The 19,699-nt window shown below is 39.8% G+C and overlaps 1 protein-coding gene across 1 annotated transcript in view; it reads left to right on the plus strand.

Moving 5' to 3' along the window:
• The first annotated feature begins 8,273 nt into the window (after positions 1-8,273).
• Positions 8,274-19,699, plus strand: part of LOC149149342 (uncharacterized) — a 69,039-nt gene continuing 57,613 nt past the window's right edge. Inside the window, exons 1-4 of the mRNA XM_089442454.1 lie at positions 8,274-8,639; positions 8,739-9,285; positions 9,454-10,296; positions 10,459-11,599. Coding sequence (XP_089298580.1) covers positions 8,274-8,639; positions 8,739-9,285; positions 9,454-10,296; positions 10,459-11,599 — 2,897 coding nt within the window. The remainder of the gene's footprint in view (positions 8,640-8,738; positions 9,286-9,453; positions 10,297-10,458; positions 11,600-19,699) is intronic.

Here is a 19,699-nt window from a genome sequence, read left to right on the forward strand (position 1 = left end):
CATTTTAGCTTTGCAATTTTTCTCAAAATGACGAAAACTAGTATAATAATAACATTGTCCTCCATGAATTGCTATAGGTTAAAGAGATAAAGGAGGAAGGAAGCTAGGCTATGCAGCGTGTCTAAGGTTATGAAACCCTAAGTTTCTCATAGGTCGCAGGTTTGTCCATCACTTGTCACTAAGCTTACTAGTTCCTTGCCATCAGTTAAGCTTCTCGCCAACCATGAGCGTCCTCCTTGGCCACTTAGCAATCATGATCAAGGATGATATGGTCTATTGCTCACCAAATCTGTGGGAGGGGGTCCCAACATGGGATACCAACCCAATCACTGCCACCATCTCTCCTTCTCACGTGCGATCAGAGGACTCAACATGCACTCTACAAAATGGTGCACTAGTTTGAAGCTCGAGGTCTAATACTCATCACCTACAAGTGGGACAATTGGGCAACACAGTTTTATGCTTCGAGGTATCCCTCTTTTCAAAATCCATCTCTCTTGTCAATTCTCTGGCCACCTTTTTTGTTTGTCATCACATAGAGAAATCTACTACTCCCCTATTGTTGGTGGCCCCACATTCTAAGCTACCCTCATTCGACCCTAGTCTCTCCCCCTCTAGTTAACCCTCTTTGCTCTAGGATAATTGTCAGTCATTTGAAGTATTTATTGACAACTTTATATCTTTGTAAATGTTTAGCAAAAACCTTAACAATCCTCAACTTTTCCCTTCGCACAATCCCCTAGAGTTGCCACTTGTCACGAGCTCAATGCAGTACAGAAAAAATGCCTAAAATACTAATGAAAGGATACTAGTGCCATTCTCAATTAATGGGTGAAATTTAACGACATTTTATATATGGATGAATCCACCATAGTTGGTCATTTTTCCAGCCACATGATGTCTTTGAATGTGCTATGAATACTCGAAAGGGCTAGAAAGAAAGGAAATTCTCCCCTATTTTGGGTTATGCCCCTAAATGCCTCATTCTAGTTAAATGTTGGCTAGCATGGGTCACCTCCTTAGGGTCTGATGCTTAGAAACTCCTGCAACAATGTAATTTTTTAGGCCCTCAAACCATGTTCATCAAACAATGGAATGTCAAATTCAACACCCCTACGAAGAAATTAGAGGTGGTTCCAATTTGGGTTCAACTCCCTAGTCTTCCCCTCCACTTGAGGTCAAGGGACATTTTCCAAGAAACTAGGAATAACTGATGGCTCTACTATGAAGCAAATGTTTATTTTCTGGATAATGGATATATGATAATGGTGCAAATCCTAGTTGGTTTGAACCTAGATAAAGGTTTGGCGCACCACATTAGTATCTAAAGAAATGGTTTCTCATTTTGGTGGCCTTTGGACTATGAGGGGGTACCTTTTAAATGCAAGAAGTTTCGATTTTATGGATGGTTGGGAGTCAACTACAAACTAGATAATAAACAAAAGCACTGGATTAGAAAGGATCCTATGGTATCCCATGCTCTATCTCCATTGAAAACATATAGTAAATACTCTTAGAAGGGCCCTCCTATCATAAGGGAAGCCTTGCCAAAGACTAACCCTCCTCCTATTACTGTGGGTCTCGACATAGCTCCTGCTACAACAATCAACCCTTTATAAGGTCAAACTCTCGTCATTAGTAGTTCAGGCATGCATTCCTCCTGTATCTCTCCCAATCCCCCTTCCTGTGCTTTAATCTCATACTTTTTATCTTTATTTTCCTCCATTCCAATGACTTTGACTTTCCTTCTTCCCTTGGACTTCCTTATCGCCCTTATCAGGCTCTCTCGATCACTCTTTTTTCCCTAACATCACTTTCTCTTCCTTTGACCTTGAATTTTGCTCTTCCCCATGTTTCCATCCCGAGGTCCTACTAGCCCTATGATCCCTTCGTAAACTCATCCCGCTCTTTTTCTTCTTGCCACGCTTACAACCTTTGTTCCCTCTAGAGAAAAGGTATCCTTAACCTCCTTCTCCCCCAAAATATTTTCTACTTACTAACAATGGTTACATAAGGGGTTGTGGGCCTTTTGAAGGCACCTTTCCAAAATAACATTCAAGGTGCCAAAAATCAAACATTTCATAGGGTCAACTCTAGGCAAACAAAAATCAATTATTGGGGCTCTTAGAGGATCATCCTACTTGGGAGGTTTAAAATGAATCTACTCTCCCTAAATTATAGGAAAATCATCGAACTCTCAAAAGAATTGTTTATATGTCATGTGTTCGACCTTTAAAATTAGCAAGTAGAGGAAATAAAATTACCCAATTCTTATCAACTCTCTTTCCAAGTTGAGAGTTATTAGAAAACAATGCCTTGGTTCATTTGAATGGTGTGACCATTGGATGAAAAAAAAAACCAATTTTAAACTTATGAATGCTTGATTTTATCAACTCGGGCCTGATGGTTGATGTTCACTCAAAGGAAATAGATCAATCCTTTCTTTTCTTAAACATTTATGATCCCTATCAGTGTTAAACCAAATATTACACTAAGAAGGGGGGGTGAATCAATGTGGAGGCAATTTTATCATTTCAACACATTTTATCAATAAGCAATTATGTAGCAGTGTATCATAACCATTTATAACATATCAAAAAATAGAACAGAGCGTCAAGAAGGCATCATCACATCAACAATGAATTATGAAGTCATCAACACAAGAATTTACATGGAAACACTTACGGGAGAAAACTAAAACTTCTTCTTCTTAATATTCTTTAATTGATTACATAGATTTGCAAGAATTGACCTGTTGGAGGCACCCACCCCCAAGATGTGCAAGCAACTAATTGTGATATGCTACAACCTGATTGAGACACCAACCTTGAAAATGTGCAAGCAACCATTTGCACAAGGTTACAACCTCATCGAAGCGCCAACATCATAGATGAAAAAGCATTGACTTATTATAGGCTTCAACCTTATTGAGGCACCGACCTTAGTGGAGGCACCCACCTCCTTATTTAACATTTTGTCGACCACTTTTCATAATATTTCAAACTGAATCCACCTACTTTTCAATCAATATAAGTCTTCAAATTGATCACACTATTGTTTTTACAATGCTATTGTGACACCCTCCTCCCACATCTATCCAAGCAACTCGTCCGCCGTGGGTAAACATGCAACGAGAGGCCACTATGATATGATTCAACCTCCTAAGTCACGTTAAGGAAGTGGAACCAACGAAAACACACGATACAGACATTCAACATCAACATTAGAACTCTTAGGAACCAATCCAACCTTTTAGGCAACCAACCCCTGGGTGCCACTGAACTTTTGGACAACTTGACCTCTGGACGCTCTCATGCTATACGTATGCTAGCATCCAAGGACCTCTAGACGCTCTCACAGACCTATAAGCCAATGTCAAGGGACTCTTTTTGTCAGTTCTATGCTAGTATGCTCGAGAATTAAGCCACATTTTGAGACCTAGAGCCCAGGTCACTGCCCAAAATTGCATGATACCTTCAGAATAGTAAGATAACATGAAAACAATAGTACTAATGTAACTACTTGAATAATACATTGACTGGAACCCTACTGCCATGATAGCCTGCATTTCATCAAACATATCACAAATATGTAATCTACAGGTGTAAATAACATATCTGAGCATAGGGGTCTTGTACTTGGCTGAGAATCACTAAGAAACATTGATGTCTAAACACATCAACTGGCATTTCATACATTAGATCATAGATACATTGATCATTAATTTACAATTAAAACATGATGAGAGCCATACATAGCTACTGTCATAAAACATATAAATAACCAGCATAATAGCAGCAAAAATACTCATGAAATCACAACCATATAAACCACATATAAGCCAGTATAATACTCATATATTTACAAGGAGAAATAACCTCATATTGATGATGCAAAATCCAAACCCAAGATCGGACTTCCACATTCCACCTGACCATAGAATGGCTGAGCCAAATCTCTCTTTAGCCAATCACCCCTGTGCCATATTCCAAGCATGAATGTGGGATCTCATAGAACATGTCAATAAAAAAAACACATCTAGGGCTTCTAGAGGCCATCCACCTCAACCCATCAAACAGTGATTCCACTTCACAATCATAAATCACAAAACCATCATCAGATCGGTCTCTATCCAAGCCTTCCAGGGCTTCTAGAGTGTTTGTTCCAACTAAGGCTTCCGGGACTAGTAACTCAACCCACAAGTACTGCCGATCTTGGAGAGCATTTGTCCAACCAAGGCTTCTAGGACTAGTAACTCAACCCACAAATGGTTTCAAGAGCATTTTTCCAACCAAGGCTTCCAGGACTAATAACTCAACCCAAGTTGTTACAAGGGTTCCAGAGCGTTTGTCCAACCAGGGCTTCCAGGAAGTAATAACTCAACCCAAGCTAAGGAAACATGAGAACCAACCAAAACAAAACAAGGAAATAAACCCACAAACTCCATGGCTATCTAAGAAATGGCAAGGCTAGGCAATCCACTGTCTATCCAGGAAATCCTCCATGCTAGTGACAAATCATAACCAAAAATCCACATGCATATGCCATGCATGCCAAAACTAGTGAGTAAAACATACACATAACTCGGTACTTGCAAGAAAATCTCGTTGTAGTTACTGATCCTGATGCCCTCTTGTGCTTTCCTGCTCCTCCTTTGCCTACTTGCTCCAAAATCCAAGTATGCCACACTCTCCAAGAGTGCTCCAAGAAAACTCTAAGTCTCCAAGAGTATGGGAGAGAGAAAATAATGATAGAGCTCCAAAACTGAACTGACAAAAGGTTACCAACTGATCCTCATAAGCCTTTTTATAAATGAGGCCTCTATTTCCTTCATTTTCCACTATTTTCCTTCAATTTCCTCCTCACATGCAACCTGCGACCTTTCACCTCCCTTTCCTCATAATTTCGATTGTTTTTATAAATAAATGTGCCAAAAATGCCATATTGCCTTTCCAAAGGCTTAGCCATTGCCTTCGCCAATTTCCTTGGCCATTAAACAGTCATAAGTGATCCCCATCACTAGGATTTTGCCCAACATTCAGCTTGGAATAAGTGTCACATCAACCGTGGTTATTATTTTGCCTTTATTAACTTTTATTACATGGAATTTTCACTAGGGTTGTTACAACTGTCATATCCTGTCCATAACTGGTTACCACATGTTCATCAATCTGGTCACATAAAATATGTCTCGGAACCTGTTATTGGTATACACAAAATACTCACTACAACTTGCTTATTAGCCTCCAAAACACATAACATTGATCCTAAACATCAAAAATAGGTCATAAAGACTTTTCATGCCTCTACGAATATTCACAATTGAACCTTGATCCTCATGCTTCTTTCATAATCCAATTTGGCCTTAAAATGAGCCCAGAAACCTCCAAAAACCATATAGAACTATATACAACTATACAAAGATTAATCATTTGACATAATGACATAAATCGAGTGCATTTCACAAAATAACACTTTGCGAGCTCCACAAAATGACTAATTGTTTAACAAAATGGTTAAATATGATGCGCTAATTAACCCCTATATAAAAAAAATGACCGAGACTAAGCAAAACTTGAGCTCCCGACCTTCACCGAGCAAACCATACCATATAACCTACTAACCTAATTGTTGAGTCATAACTTGTGGGAGAGACACTTTTACACATTCAAAATCTTGAATCTTGTAACCAAAATGTGTATCGATCCTTTGCAGGAACTGTCACCAAACACTGTATATACACATGAAGAATGAATGCTCAAAGACTCGAGCCATCCACCATTTGGCACATAATGGATCAACCATGCCACCATTACAAAGCTCAACCTTGACCAAACCACAGATATACCATTGATCGAATTTTTGTTTCATTGGAGTCTTGCCATGGGTGTATATATGTGTTACGTGGACTTAGGGATTCAAGGGCCAACCTCGGGGCTGACGAGTGCTCAATGTAACCTTAGTTCATAGCACAATATCACCTATATAATTAGGGGCTTAGCCATTCCACGGTGACAACGATGTGACCGTAACCATGTGACCTTGATATTACACTCAGCCCCCTCTTCTTTTTGGTAATGTGACCGTGTTATGTGACCCTATCTTGGGGGTCCATGGTCGTTTGCAAAATGATGTTGGCATAACAACATCATGTTGTTGAAAATGTAAGTAGTTTAAGTCTTCATAATTGTTATTGTACTAATTTCAATATGTATCTTACGCAACAAACAAAAGAAGAAATGTCCAACAAATGACCACAAAAAAATTCTAAAGAGGGAGACCTAGCCGCGCGCTGCTCTGCACAACGGACTCGCATCAGAGCCACAGCCGCCTTCGATCGAAGCAGCCATGAGCGGCCCAGGGGGCGGGGAGGCCGCTCCCACCCCTCCAATCTCATCTGCAGACGCATTTAGGAGCCTGTTAAAACAGCAAGGGAAGAAACGCAAACCTGCAGAGGCGCCGAAGTTCATTAAGAAACTGGAAGAGATACCTGAGATTCCTCTCCCAGAGGAACAACCGATCAAAATCGCTCTGGCTCTGGCTGACAGAGGCCTAGTAGGGCAGTTTATGGGCCGCTGGCCATCCACAAAAATCACGGACGAATGGATTCAGAGGAACTGGAGACCTCAGCTGAAAAACAATGTGATCTGTTATGCTGTGGGACGAGGCTACTTCATTTTTGAGTTCACAACCAAAGAAGATCGGGATCTGGTGTTCAGAAACGGGCCGTATTTTATGGGAAATCAAGGTCTGTACCTAAATAAATGGAGCCCCGATTTCGACCCCTCCGTAGATGTCCCTAAGGAGGCGCCGGTCTGGGTTCGCCTCCCTAACCTTCCGATACATTGCTGGAGCTATCAATCCCTGCAGAAGATCGGAAATGGGCTGGGTCGTTTCATTGATAAAGCTGACCATAAGGGCCAATATACCTGCGCCAGAATCTGCGTGGAAGTCGATCTGGAAGCCGGTCTGCCCGAAGCGGTCAAGCTTTCAGTAGGAGACTGGCAGCATTATCAGAAGCTGGATTACGAGCAGTTGCCGTTCAAATGCCGAACCTGTCATGAGCATGGACATTTCCAGCGTGACTGCCCAAAAGCCTCAGCAGAGACCACGGTTGAAGAGGAAGGATGGAAAGAAATTAAAAAGGGAAAGGTTGTCCCAAAGCCCCCGGGGCAGAACTCCTCTGCACCGTTGGGGAAACCTCAACCTAATCCAAAGCCCAATGCTGATTTTAAAGATGGCCCCTCTTCAGGAGAACAGGTGGAGACCATGGAGACACAAGAGGAAACTGGAAATAAGTCGAAGCAAGTGAAAGATTTTGAAGGCGAATCATCGGCTCCTCCAGTTGATGATGGTCAGCAGGGGAAAGAAGGAAATGAAGAGCATATCAGCCTCGCCTCCGAATCTGAGGAGGACTCGGAGGAAAGAGATTCTGATTCAGATAACTCGCAAGTCACCCCTATTAAATCGACAAGGGGCCGGAAATCCAAGAAGAAACAGCGGGAGGAAAAAACTTATCTAGATGTCCTCCAAGGTTCTCAAAAAACCCTCAAAGGAATGATGAATACGAGATCTGGGCGCAAGAGTAACAGGGCTCCAAAAGGAGCCTCAATCCCCCAAATCAGTAAATAATGAAATACGTCTCCTGGAACTATAGAGGATTAGGCAGCAGGTTGAAAGAGGAAGCCGTCAAAGACATAATGAGAATATATGCACCTGAAATCCTTCTCATCCAGGAGACTAAGTTGGAGGAACCCCTTCTCCTCCAATCCAGTAAAGTATTTTGGCAAAAAGGTCAAGGAAGAGCGGTAAGTGCAAGAGGTGCTTCTGGTGGAATAGCCACCTTCTGGAACAGCTCCATTTATGATCTCATTCAAGAAAAAAGCAGTCCTCATTGGCTATTCACTCAGCTCCTTCACAAAGATTCTGGTCAACAAGTAAGTTTGTTTAATTTATATGCTCCCGTTTTGCCAGTGGAAAAAAAAATTTGTTGGAACTCGCTTCATTCCTTTCTTTCAGAACAAAATCCAGGAAATATTATCATTGCAGGGGATCTGAATGTCACCCTTGCTCTTGATGAGAAAAAGGGAGGCTCCATTGTCAGGGACCCTGCTAGAGAATGGGTTGAAGATATTATGCTGGGCTGGGACCTGGAGGATATAAAACCTACTTCAGGCAAATTCACCTGGTCCAACAAAAGACTAGCCCCAAATCATATAGCTGCCCGTTTGGACAGATTCCTTGTCCATTCTTCCTTCCTGACTTGCGGTCTAATGGCCACTTCTAAAATTCTACCAAATCTCACTTCTGACCACAAGCCCATCCTCCTTGAGCTTTCACTGGATGGCAATTTAGGCCCCATTCCATTCAGGTTCAGCCCTCTGTGGATACAGCAAGAAGGATTTCAAGATGTTGTTTCGGATGCCTGGAATAGGACTGTCCATGGTTCCCCTTTCTATGTGTGGGAAGAGAAAATTAGAGTTTTAAAAAGAAGCCTTAAGGAGTGGGCAAAAAGCTTGGAAACACCAACTGCCAAAAGAAAAGAATCTCTCAACAATCTTGCTGCCCATCAATCAGCAATGGAGAATAGTCCTGTAACTCAAAATCTCCTTCAAAAAGAAGTTGAGCTGCAAAAAAAGGTTCACAAATCTAGCAGGGAGGAGGAAGAATTTTGGAGAGAGAAATCTAGAAATTTATGGTTAAAATCCGGAGATAGGAATACCAGCTTCTTTCACAAGCAAGCCGAAGCCAGAAAGCACTTCAAAACAGTTTCTGAGATTCAATACCAAAACACAGTTATAAAGGATTTTGATGGCATTAAGAGAGCTGCTTACTCTTTCTACAAAGATCTTTATTCGGCTCCGGAAGAAAACCCTATAGATCCCCAGGCCTATCCGATGGATTTAATCCCCAATAGCGTTAAGAATTCGGACAATGCCATACTGACTGCTCCGATCAGCTTGGATGAAATTAAGCATATTCTGGACTCTATGGAGCCTGATAAAGCCCCAGGTCCTGATGGGTTCATTGTCAGGTTTTTCTTGGCATGCTGGTCGACAATCAAAAAAGATTTACTGAGAATGGTCAGAAAATCCCAGAATTGTGCAAAGCTGGGAGGTGGCATCAACTCGGCATTTCTAGCACTGATCCCAAAGGAGAAAGGCGCTTCCGACTTTAGCAGATTTAGGCCCATATCATTGTGCAACTCTAGCTACAAGCTGGTCTCCAAAATAATTGCCAACAGGTTAAAGAATATTTTGCCAGCCATCATCCCTGAAAATCAAGGTGGATTCATAAAAGGAAGAAAGATTTTGGATAATATTGTGCTGGTGCAAGAAGCTGTCCATTCAAGTTGTCAAAGAAAAGAGAAAGGTATGGTTATAAAACTCGATCTGGCTAATGCTTTCGATAGGGTAAGACATGATTTTTTGTTCAATGTAATGAAGAATCTAGGTTTCTCATCCGCCTTCATAAACTGGGTGAAAGCCTGTATTGCCTCGCCATGGATCGCACCTCTGGTCAATGGCCGCTCAACTGACTTCTTCCAGGCCTCTAGAGGCCTCAGACAAGGCTGTCCCTTATCTCCTCTCCTTTATGCTATTCAGGCCTCGGTTCTCAGTTTCCAGCTTGATCACAATCAGAAAACTCAAATTCTTCCTGGTCTTAGAACGACTCATAGGGTGAAGGATATCAACCATGCACAGTTTGCAGATGACACTTTGCTGCTTGGAGGAGCCAACCTAATCTCTGCCAGATCCTTCAAGAAGGAGCTGGACATTTACAAATCGATCTCAGGAAGCAAAATTAACTACCGGAAATGCTCAATTTATGGCTGGAACTGCACGACTAAGGAGCTGTCTGACATTGCAAGGCTTTTAGAAATGGATGGAATTCGTAATTGGGAGTCTTTTAAATATCTCGGGATCCCAATCTTCAAAATCAAACCCAAACTGGCCCATTGGATGCCGCTGCTCGATAAGTTAAAGAACAGAATCCAAGCTTGGGGTGCTTCATGGCTGAATAATGCAGGGAAAGTCATTCTGATGAAGTCAGTCCTTATAAGTATGCCGCTGTACCAAAACTCAGTTCTCCTCGCCCCCAAATCCTTTCTCAGCAAAATGGACAGTTTGTTGAGAAGATTTCTATGGGAAGGTGGGAACAACAATGACAGAAGGATCCATTTAGTGAACTGGGAGACCATCAAGAAACCTCTTCTGGAAGGCGGCCTTCATCTACGTAACTTGGCTGCCCAAAACCTTGCTATGGGAACCAAGATCTCGTGGATATTAGTCTCCGGTAAATCTAGTTGGAGCAAAAGAGTCATTTGAAAGAAATACTACCAAGGACATCACTTGAGATGCCTGGATAACCCTCCAAGAACCTTAAAAGGATCCCCAATCTTCAATCTCTGCAGTCAGGCTATGGAGCAATTCAGCCAGCAACTTTATTGGATCCCAGGTAATGGGAGGAAAATTAAAATCTGGGAAGATTCAATTATGGGAGACCAACCTCTGATTCAAGTGGAGGGGCTTGCAAATATCAGAGCTTGGCTGCAATCCTCCAACTTGCACACCTTGTGGGACATTTCCACCTGGAAGAACGACCCTGATAGGCTCTGGGATTGTTGGAATTTGGGAGAGATTCCTCATATATTGCAGGGGGAAGCTTCACTTCTGTTGGATCTGCTTCAAGGCAAGTCTCCCTCAAAGGCCAACTCTAAAGACAAAAGAGGCTGGGGCTCCCTCTCAGGCTCTTACACAGCTGCCGAAGGTTACAAAAGAATTCTGGCTGTCCCTTCTGCTCCTCCTAACCCAGCTATTTGGAAATTTATTTGGGATTTCCCCTCTCTCCCTAAAATTGACTTTTTCTGTTGGACTGTTGCGCACAACAGCATCCTCACCAGAGACAATTTGAGAAGAAGAGGGATGGAAGGGCCCTCCAGATGCCCCCTTTGTGTGGCTGCCGAAGAAAATGTCAATCACCTGCTGTTGCTCTGCCCTTTTGCTCAGGTAGTATGGAGGGGAGTTCTGAGGTTAAATCATGCAAATGTTGTTCTTCCAGAAAACATCTCTGATTTATTCCGAACCTGGGTCATTCTATCTCCCTTTTGCCTTAAAAAAAAACGTCTTCTCAAAATAAGCTGGATGTGGGTCCCTAAGTTTATTTGTTGGAAGCTGTGGTTGGAGAGAAATAATAGGATTTTCAGAGGAGAAAGCTGCAATCCTACACGAGTAATTTCCAAAATCAAAGCTCTGCTAGGCGAGGCTCTAGAGGCCAACTCTACTTCCAGGAATGAATTGAAGTTGGTCAAAGAAGAGGAGCAATGGCTCCAAGAACTGGCTCCAAATCTGAACGAAAGATCCACACCTCCTGTCCCTATCCATGCCAACTGGGAGATCAGACTGGAGGAACAGGAGTTTATAAAGTGGAGATCAACCTTAGATGATTACTGTTTGTTCTTTGATGGGGCTTCCAAAGGAAACCCTGGGGTGGCAGGCAGTGGTGGTGTTCTCTTGAAGCCTGGAGGAACGACAGAATTTCGATTCCATTGGGGCCTGGGCACCGAAACCAATAATAGAGCAGAGGCTCTAGCACTGTGGCAAGGGCTGAATCTGGCAATTAACCGAAATATCCTCTCTCTCTGTGTATTTGGAGACTCTAGGCTCATCATCCAGGCAATGTCCTCTCATAAGACTCCTCATCAGATCCATTTAGACACTGTCATCAAAAAAATCCAACTCCTTCTGCCCAAGTTCAGGAAAATCTCCTTCTATCATATATTAAGGGGGCTAAACTCTGAAGCAGATCTGGAGGCCAATCTTGGCTCCCTATGCAATCGAAGAGTTCTGGTGATTAATTCGAGGGAATCCTACTGTCCTATTCCATAAGGTCTTGCTGTCCGATCTGCTGTTTCTGATCCATTGGTTATTTCGATGCTCTGCCCTCCTCTGCTTCTTGGGTCATTCCTCAGGGTATTTCAAAGCTGTAAGAAGTCTTGATTTCAGGTCAGACAACCCTATTTTCAATAATCCTACACTCTGTCAAATCTTTTCTTGCGGATTCAAATCTCCCCTAAAGTCTTTCAGAACCAGATCTGATCCTATCCGACACCCGAACATTGATTTCCGCTCAAATCTGATCTCCCTCAAAGCTCTTAATCCCCTAATAGAGGCTCTCGTTCTGTAGATTCAAGAAACGCAGTTCTGTGTGATGAAGACCCTCAAGCCTCTGTTTTTCTGTGCGATGAAGTTTCTCTTAAGCTCGATTCTCCTTTGCTAGTTGGTACAGGGTTGGTCCAAAGAAGTTCGTTGACCGCAGTCGCTTCAGCGTTCATAGCCGAGTTGCTCCTTCAGCTATGCGGATTCCTCTCTTATCTTTTCATCTATTGCTACTGAAATGAAACATCTGTTGTGATAATTTCTGTGCTAGGCGTTAGATTGACAGATCAGTTCCTTTGCTAGCTGGTACAGGGATGGTCCAAAGAAATCCGCTGTCCTCAGTCGTTACAGCGTTCAAAGCCGGGCAGCTCCTACAGCTTTGCGGATTCCTCTTTTCAAATCATCTGTTGCTGTTGTAATGATTCGCCATTGTGTTAATCCCTGTTCTAGGCGTTAGTTTGACAGAACAACTATGACTTTTCTCCTTTTGTCAAGCTGAATTGTAATTGCTTGCGGCAGGCAGTTTGCTGCCATAAATAAAATCTTCAACCGTTAATGTAAAAAAAAAACAAACAAAAGAAGAAAATAAAAAGTTATTATTTTAAAGCATGGGTTTCATGCTTCTTATTGATGGTCTTCTAGGTAAAACCATGTTCTTCATGCTTCTAGGGTTTTTTAGTTCATAGGATTTATTTTCATGAGTCAAGAGAGTCAACATCATGATTATAAGACCCTTATGGGCAAGATGAGCCTTGTAAAATAATTTATTTTGAATTTATAAGATCCTAGAAACCTCCAAAGTACAAGTTGACCCTAGCAGCTATAAGTCGGCCTAAAGTAGGGAATTTGACCCATTGGAAAGGATATAAATACAGGTAGCTTTGACCTCAATATACACACTCACTCACACAATTTCAATCTCTCAAGAACAAGTTTGATTTGAAGTTGGAAGATGCAAGAAAGGAAGAGTGAAGGTATAGAAGACAAGGAGAATCCAAGAAGAAGAATAAAAGTTTTCTTTTGGGCTCTATCGCTCTCACACATGTGAAATATAGGGCTTTTGCAGCTTCCAGAAAGGTTGAAGTTGCAAGTCTGAATCGTAGAAAATCAAGTTGATGGAAGAGTGAATTCTCTGAGTTGACTTCGTTGACCTTAGGAAGTGTTGTCTTACTCAAAGGAGGATCTCTTGAAGAACTGACTTAGGGTTTCAACAACAGCTACAGGCTCAAAGTTGCAGGGTCGAAGTTGTAGTTAGAAGTTGGTTGATGTAGGATTGGGCCTTGTTGATTTGGTCCTATTAGAAATGTTTTCTTGAAGGGTTGACATGGTACATAGAGGAAGCACTTGGTCTAGGGTTTGGGTATTCGTTGTCTCATTTGAATTAGATTTTATAAGAAGAGAAGATATTTTTTTGAGTTTTCCCCTTTGAGGGGTTTTGCCCTCGCTTGAAGCCTAATTTTTTTGTCAACTATTTTTCTTATTTGTTCTTGATAGTTGTTTGATGAAGAAGAACTAATAAAGAAAACACAAGAAGATAAATAAAGTTCACAAGAAATTATTAAGGTTAAGGAAAATCTAAATTAATAGCTGCCATATTGCATTTTACAACACATGCCACATGGTGGCCCATGAGGGGTGTCGTGTGTCACCCATTTTTTACTATTTGAACAACTAAATATTTCCAGTTGTACCTACCATGTGGCAGTACCTGGAGGAGACACATCATCCTGGTGATGTCACCTCAGCCAACCGAATTGTGCCACATCATAGTTGATTGTGTAGGAGGACATGTCACTGCCATATCATCCAACTAAAGTTACCACGTGTTACTATGGGATAGGCTAGTGACCTCGGTTAAAATTCATGCAGGTTATAATACCATATGCCATTCAAATCCTTCATCTACTATTGTATCCATTTGATATAAGAAATATGCTTGACCTTTAATGCATTAAACCTTGTGCAAGTTTGGTCGCAATCTATCGCAGGTTGGATCACTGAACCATGGATTTGCCTAGAAGATGCACATTGTTTAAAAAATTTGGTGTTTGTGGGTTTGAACCTATAGTTTAGGCCCATAACTATTATTGAACTTCTAATGGCCATAAATTCTCATCCAAAAGGAGTTTTCAAAGTGAGATATATCATTAGAAAGGTCTTAGAGAGGACTATCCAACCATACCATCCATAGAGTCATTAAGACATCATGAATTTCACAAAATCTCAAGAAACTTCATACCTATTTTACTCTCTTAATGAGGGCATGCAAGAGATCCAACTATCACACTACTTCAATTGATTCATGAATGATATTTTTGTTTCCTTGGACATCCCCTTTGACATCAATGACAACATTATGTGCAACAATCTCCCCCTTTTTCATTGATGGAAACACCACTATACATTGATGGCAATGGGCTAAGATCCCCTTGGAATGCACCAGACAAAACTTTCTTTTAAATCTACCAAGCTCCCCATGACATACTATAGAGGATTACCCTTGTCTAACTGTGAATATTCCTCTTTTTTCTCCTTCAATGTCTTCGTTGTGAATGTTTGCATTCTCTCCTTCAATCTTTCTACTCGATGTTTGTTAATGTCTCATGCTCAAAGTATATCAATGTATGCATTCTCTCCTCCTTTGACATAAATGGCAAAAGGACATGGTTTTTCACCAATGCTTCCATAAATATGTGTGAAGTTGATATTGTTATAAGTGGATTCTTTCTGAGATCATCTTTCTTTTTTTGTAAATACTTGCCATGTCTGTCAATGTCTACATTCTCTAATTGCTTTTGAAATTTCATGTATATCTAATGAAGTCTCGGCTTGAAACCATGCTTTCTTTATTTGTAAGTGCTCTCTAATACTCACCAACTATTCCTAAACTTTCCTATGGACTTGATAGAGTCTCTCATGAGATCATGCTACTAATGCTTCTTCAATTATTCTTGGAATTTCTTGTAAATATAATAGAGTCTCCCCCAGAGACCAACTTCCTTTTTACATAAGGTGTTGATAAGTGCCTTCCATTTATCACTGAACTTTCCTATGGACCTGATGGAGTCTCTCCTTGGGACCATGCTTCCTTTATAGATATGTAAGTTCCTATTGATGTTTTCTAGTTGTTCTTGAACTTTCAGGTGAACCTTTGAACCTGATTGGATTGTAAATCAAGTCTCTTCCTACCAAGATTGGTGAGCATTTCTTCTTATTTTAGATATCCTCTTATTTGTAACATAAGGCCCAATATAGATTTCTTAACTTCCTTGGACTGCTCATCTGCTTCTTTTGATTTGAACTTTGTGAACCTGTATTTGATGGTGAACCTGCATAAGATCTTTACATGTACATGCGTGCTATCATATTCTTCCATCAAGCATGAGATGTCACCTCCAAAAGAGATGTAAGCATTCAAATTTGCTCGTCTACTATGTCAATGCAGTGATCAATAATTGCTTCCCTGGTAATGATCATCCTTCCTTGGTTCATCCTTCATATTTGGAGTCTATTATCTTCCTTCCTTTATATCTGAAGTATCCTTGGTATTGTCCTTGACATGCTCATGATTGCTAATCTCCAGGAACATTTCAGTCTTTCCTATGTATTCAAATTATGTTATTGTCACGACTACAACCTTTGATATCTTTCACCAAAGCATAATTGTCACAATAATATTTTAACATAGAACTTCTTCATTAGGCAAAACTTCAAATAGAAAAAGAAATAATGGGTTTAGCCTTCGGGTACATAACAGATTAACAACTCATATCAATGCCTTGAGTAGTTAAGGAAAGTTCATAATTTCAACCTTTTTTCTTTTCCAACCTTTAGTATGACTTTCTCTTTGCTTAGTAGAACCCTTTCCTTCCCTGTTTTGCTTAGGTAACTTCTTCACGTTGCATTCTCGTGCAATGGGACCAAAATTGTGGCATCTAAAACATTTTGCATAATATTTGAATGAAGGACCAATTGTCATATGCTTTTTGCTATTGAGGCCATATGGACCTTGTTTGTCTGCAAACTTTCTTATATAGGTTTGATAATCATTTATGTCATAGGATTTACACTCCCTAGCCTTATGCCCAAAATTTGTACATGAAAAGCAATAACTAGGAAATATACTTTGATACCTAGATGAGAAAGGTTCCCTTTAAGATTTTTTGAAGATGTTCCACCTTTAAGGAGGTTCAATTCTTTTTTCATGCTTGTTCTTCATTATATTGTTGTCTTCTTGATGAGACTTCTTTAGAACATTAACATAACTCCCTAGAGTAGCAACACTACCAATTTGGCCTTCTCTATGACTTGGATTTTGAAGAGTGCCTACTTTGTCTTCAAACTTTTTTTTTTCAAATTCAACCTTAGGAAACTTGGAGCTTTAATCTTCTTTGCAAGGAAATTTACTTGTATAACCAAGACCTGTTTTATCAAATGGTGACCTCTAATCACTAAAAATATGATCCAATACTTGCGAGCTCTTCAAGTTCTTATTGAGCTTGTCAACTTCAAACCTAAGTGAAATAACTTCTTCTTTAAGCCTCTCACATTATTCTTCTTCTTCAATATTTGGATATTCATTACTTCTTCGAGTATCTTTTCTTCTTCAAATTTGGATTTCAAGGAGATGGTTTCTTCTTCTACTTTGTGATTCTTCCTTTCAAAATCTTGCTTGTTTTCTTTTAGTTGATTCAAAAAGGCTTCCTCATTCTGTTTGGATTCTTTTAACTATGTTTCAAGAATGGTAACCTCATGATCCCTACTTTCCAATAGCTCCCCAATTTTCAAGAGTTCTTGTTGCCATTTTGTTTCATTCACCATCTGATAGTGAGCTTTTCTAGCTTAGCTCTTAAGGAGATGTTCTCAGCTTCTACAAATTCACAACAATATTATTTTTCCTTCGGTTTGCTTTGCCACATTTCTTCCCTCTTTACTTCTTCTAGGTGGACTTCCATAACTGCTTTTTCTTGATCTTGGTTTTCATATTTCTTCAACAATTGCTTTTGCTATTTATTCAAAATCACAAGACTCTTTATTTCTTCTAGAGTAGAAGTGAGCTCATTTTTCATCATAAGTTTCTGTTCACAATTTTTTAATTGATTAATCAAAGAAACTTCAATTTTTCTTGCATTCTCTAATCAAAGCTTCACTTCTTCATTTTTTCTTTTGGCTTCTTTGTTTGTGCAACAAACCTCAATTTGATGGGGAACAAATTCTTCAGTATCTATAATAAGACATCGTCACATAGAAGTATAATGACCTTCATTATAGCAATTGAAGCAAAATACAATATCTTATTCCTCTATTTTATTGTTTTCAACATCCAAGACCATGAAGAGGGTGTGTTCTTTGGGATATTATGTTCTTCTCATATGATTGCAACCCTTCCTCTTAGAGACAACTTCTTCTTACTCTTCCCTTTATTGGCCATAACTTCTTTGATCTACCTTCCAGTAGTTAATTGTTCCTAAAGGCACCCAATTTGATACCACTTGTTAGACCAAAGATCACACTGAGAGGGGGGATGAATCACTATCGAGACAATTTTATCATTTTAGTTCACATTTGATCAATAATCCATTATGCAGCAGTGTATCATAACCGCTTACAACATATCAGTAAATGGAACGGAGCATCAAGAAGCCATCATTACATCAATTATGCATCAAGAAGTCATCAACACAAGAGGACACAAGTTTTTATGTGGAAGTTGTTACAGGAGAAAACCATAAATTCTTCTTCTTCTTCTTCTTCTTTATTTCATTGCATATATTTGTAAAAATTGGCCTACATGAGGCACCCACCATCAATATGTTCAAGAAACTACTTGCGATAGGTTACAACCTGATTTATGCACTAACCTCGAAATGTGCAAGAAAATACTTGCAAGGCTACAACTTGATTGAGGCACCAACCTCAAAGAAGAGAAATCTTCGAATTGTTGTAAGCTTCAACCTAATTGAGGCACTAATCTCAGTGGAAGCACCCACCTCCTTCTTCAACTTCTTGTTGACCACTTTTCATATCATTTCAAACTGGATCCGCCTACTCTTCAATCAATATAAATCTTCAAACTAATCATATTATTGTTGTTATGGTGTTGTCATATCATGTCCATAACCTGTTTCCATATGCTCATCAATTTGGTCACATAAAATACTTCTCGAAACTTGTTCCTACAATATACACAATACACATTTCAACTTACTCATTAGCCCCCAAAGCACATAACACACTACAATAAATCAAGTAATTTGTGCCAGATTTAGCACCAAATTTCAATGCATTTTTTTTCCAGTTAGGATGAGCATCTTGGCGCTAAACTTGGCTCTATTGTACATTTTTTAAAGCGTCCTTTTTTTGCGCCACATTTTGCATCCTTTTTTACACCATATTTTGCATCCTTTTTTACATCAGATTTTGCATCATGATTTGCATATGGTTTTACGACAGGTTTTGCTTCTAGTTTTACGTGTAGAATTTTGTAGAATTTTTCCTACAAATCAACTAGCTTTGATGCCATGTAGAGCTTTTTTCTACAAATCAGCTAGCTCCGATACCATGTAGAAATTCTGACTATAGATCAACCTGGTAATGCAATGTACTAAAGCAAAACACTTGATCTACTTCTACAAATAATTTAGCGGAAGCTTAATCGAACATGAGCAACATCAATAAGAACACATATAACTGATATGAAGGAATCAATCACACATAACACATAAGAATTTACCTGGGGAAAGCACCTGCCTAAAACCCCATCTCTGCATTATCATACAAGTGGAAATATAGTCTGGATTACACAAAGCCTTAGCTCGGAAGCTATCCAGCTCTTAGTGCAATCCCTCTGTTGCTCATAGACAATCAAAGGCTTCTCACAAACCTTCTCTTCTACCCTCCAAGCCTCCTATTTCTATGCACAATTTTCCTGGGTCCTCTAGCTGCAACCTGTGTGATTCTCACCTCACACACAACACTAACCTCTGAAATAACTGCACAAACCTGAAGGAGATAAATCCTCATCATGGATGAGCTTCCTTTATAGGAAAAATATTCATCCAACTGATAGTACACTGTCCCTTCTTTGATCTCAACAAGGTCTCTGACAAAACTGACATGCATCAGTTATCCATGAGTGAATACACAGTTATCTGAAAATAATAGTTGTCACATGCATGCAAGCATCAACAAACTATTTCTCATTAATTTAACAACTTGTTAAATTAATCTAACTGAACTTGACTAAGTTAAACTAAGTCAATTGATCCTCTCAATATAGAACTCATCCTTAATTCCTCAATCAGTCGAGCAAATCCAGGACACATTCCCCAATCAGTGGAGAAATTATTACATGTTCTCACAAAGACTTCAAGTTTGATTTTCCTTAACTAATTAACTCAAACTGAATTAATTAATTAATATTCCAAACTACTGGTAAGACCAAATTCGAATTTACTTCCTATAGATAGACCAGGGACTGCTATAAATAGGAAGGGACCCAAAAATGTTATTTTTAGAAGATGCTATTTTTAACAGTTTCA

This window comes from Pinus tabuliformis, chromosome 9 (genome assembly GCF_031772625.1).
Source record: "Pinus tabuliformis cultivar Carrire ecotype Pingquan chromosome 9, CPIR1, whole genome shotgun sequence".
NCBI classification, from domain to species: Eukaryota; Viridiplantae; Streptophyta; class Pinopsida; order Pinales; family Pinaceae; genus Pinus; species Pinus tabuliformis.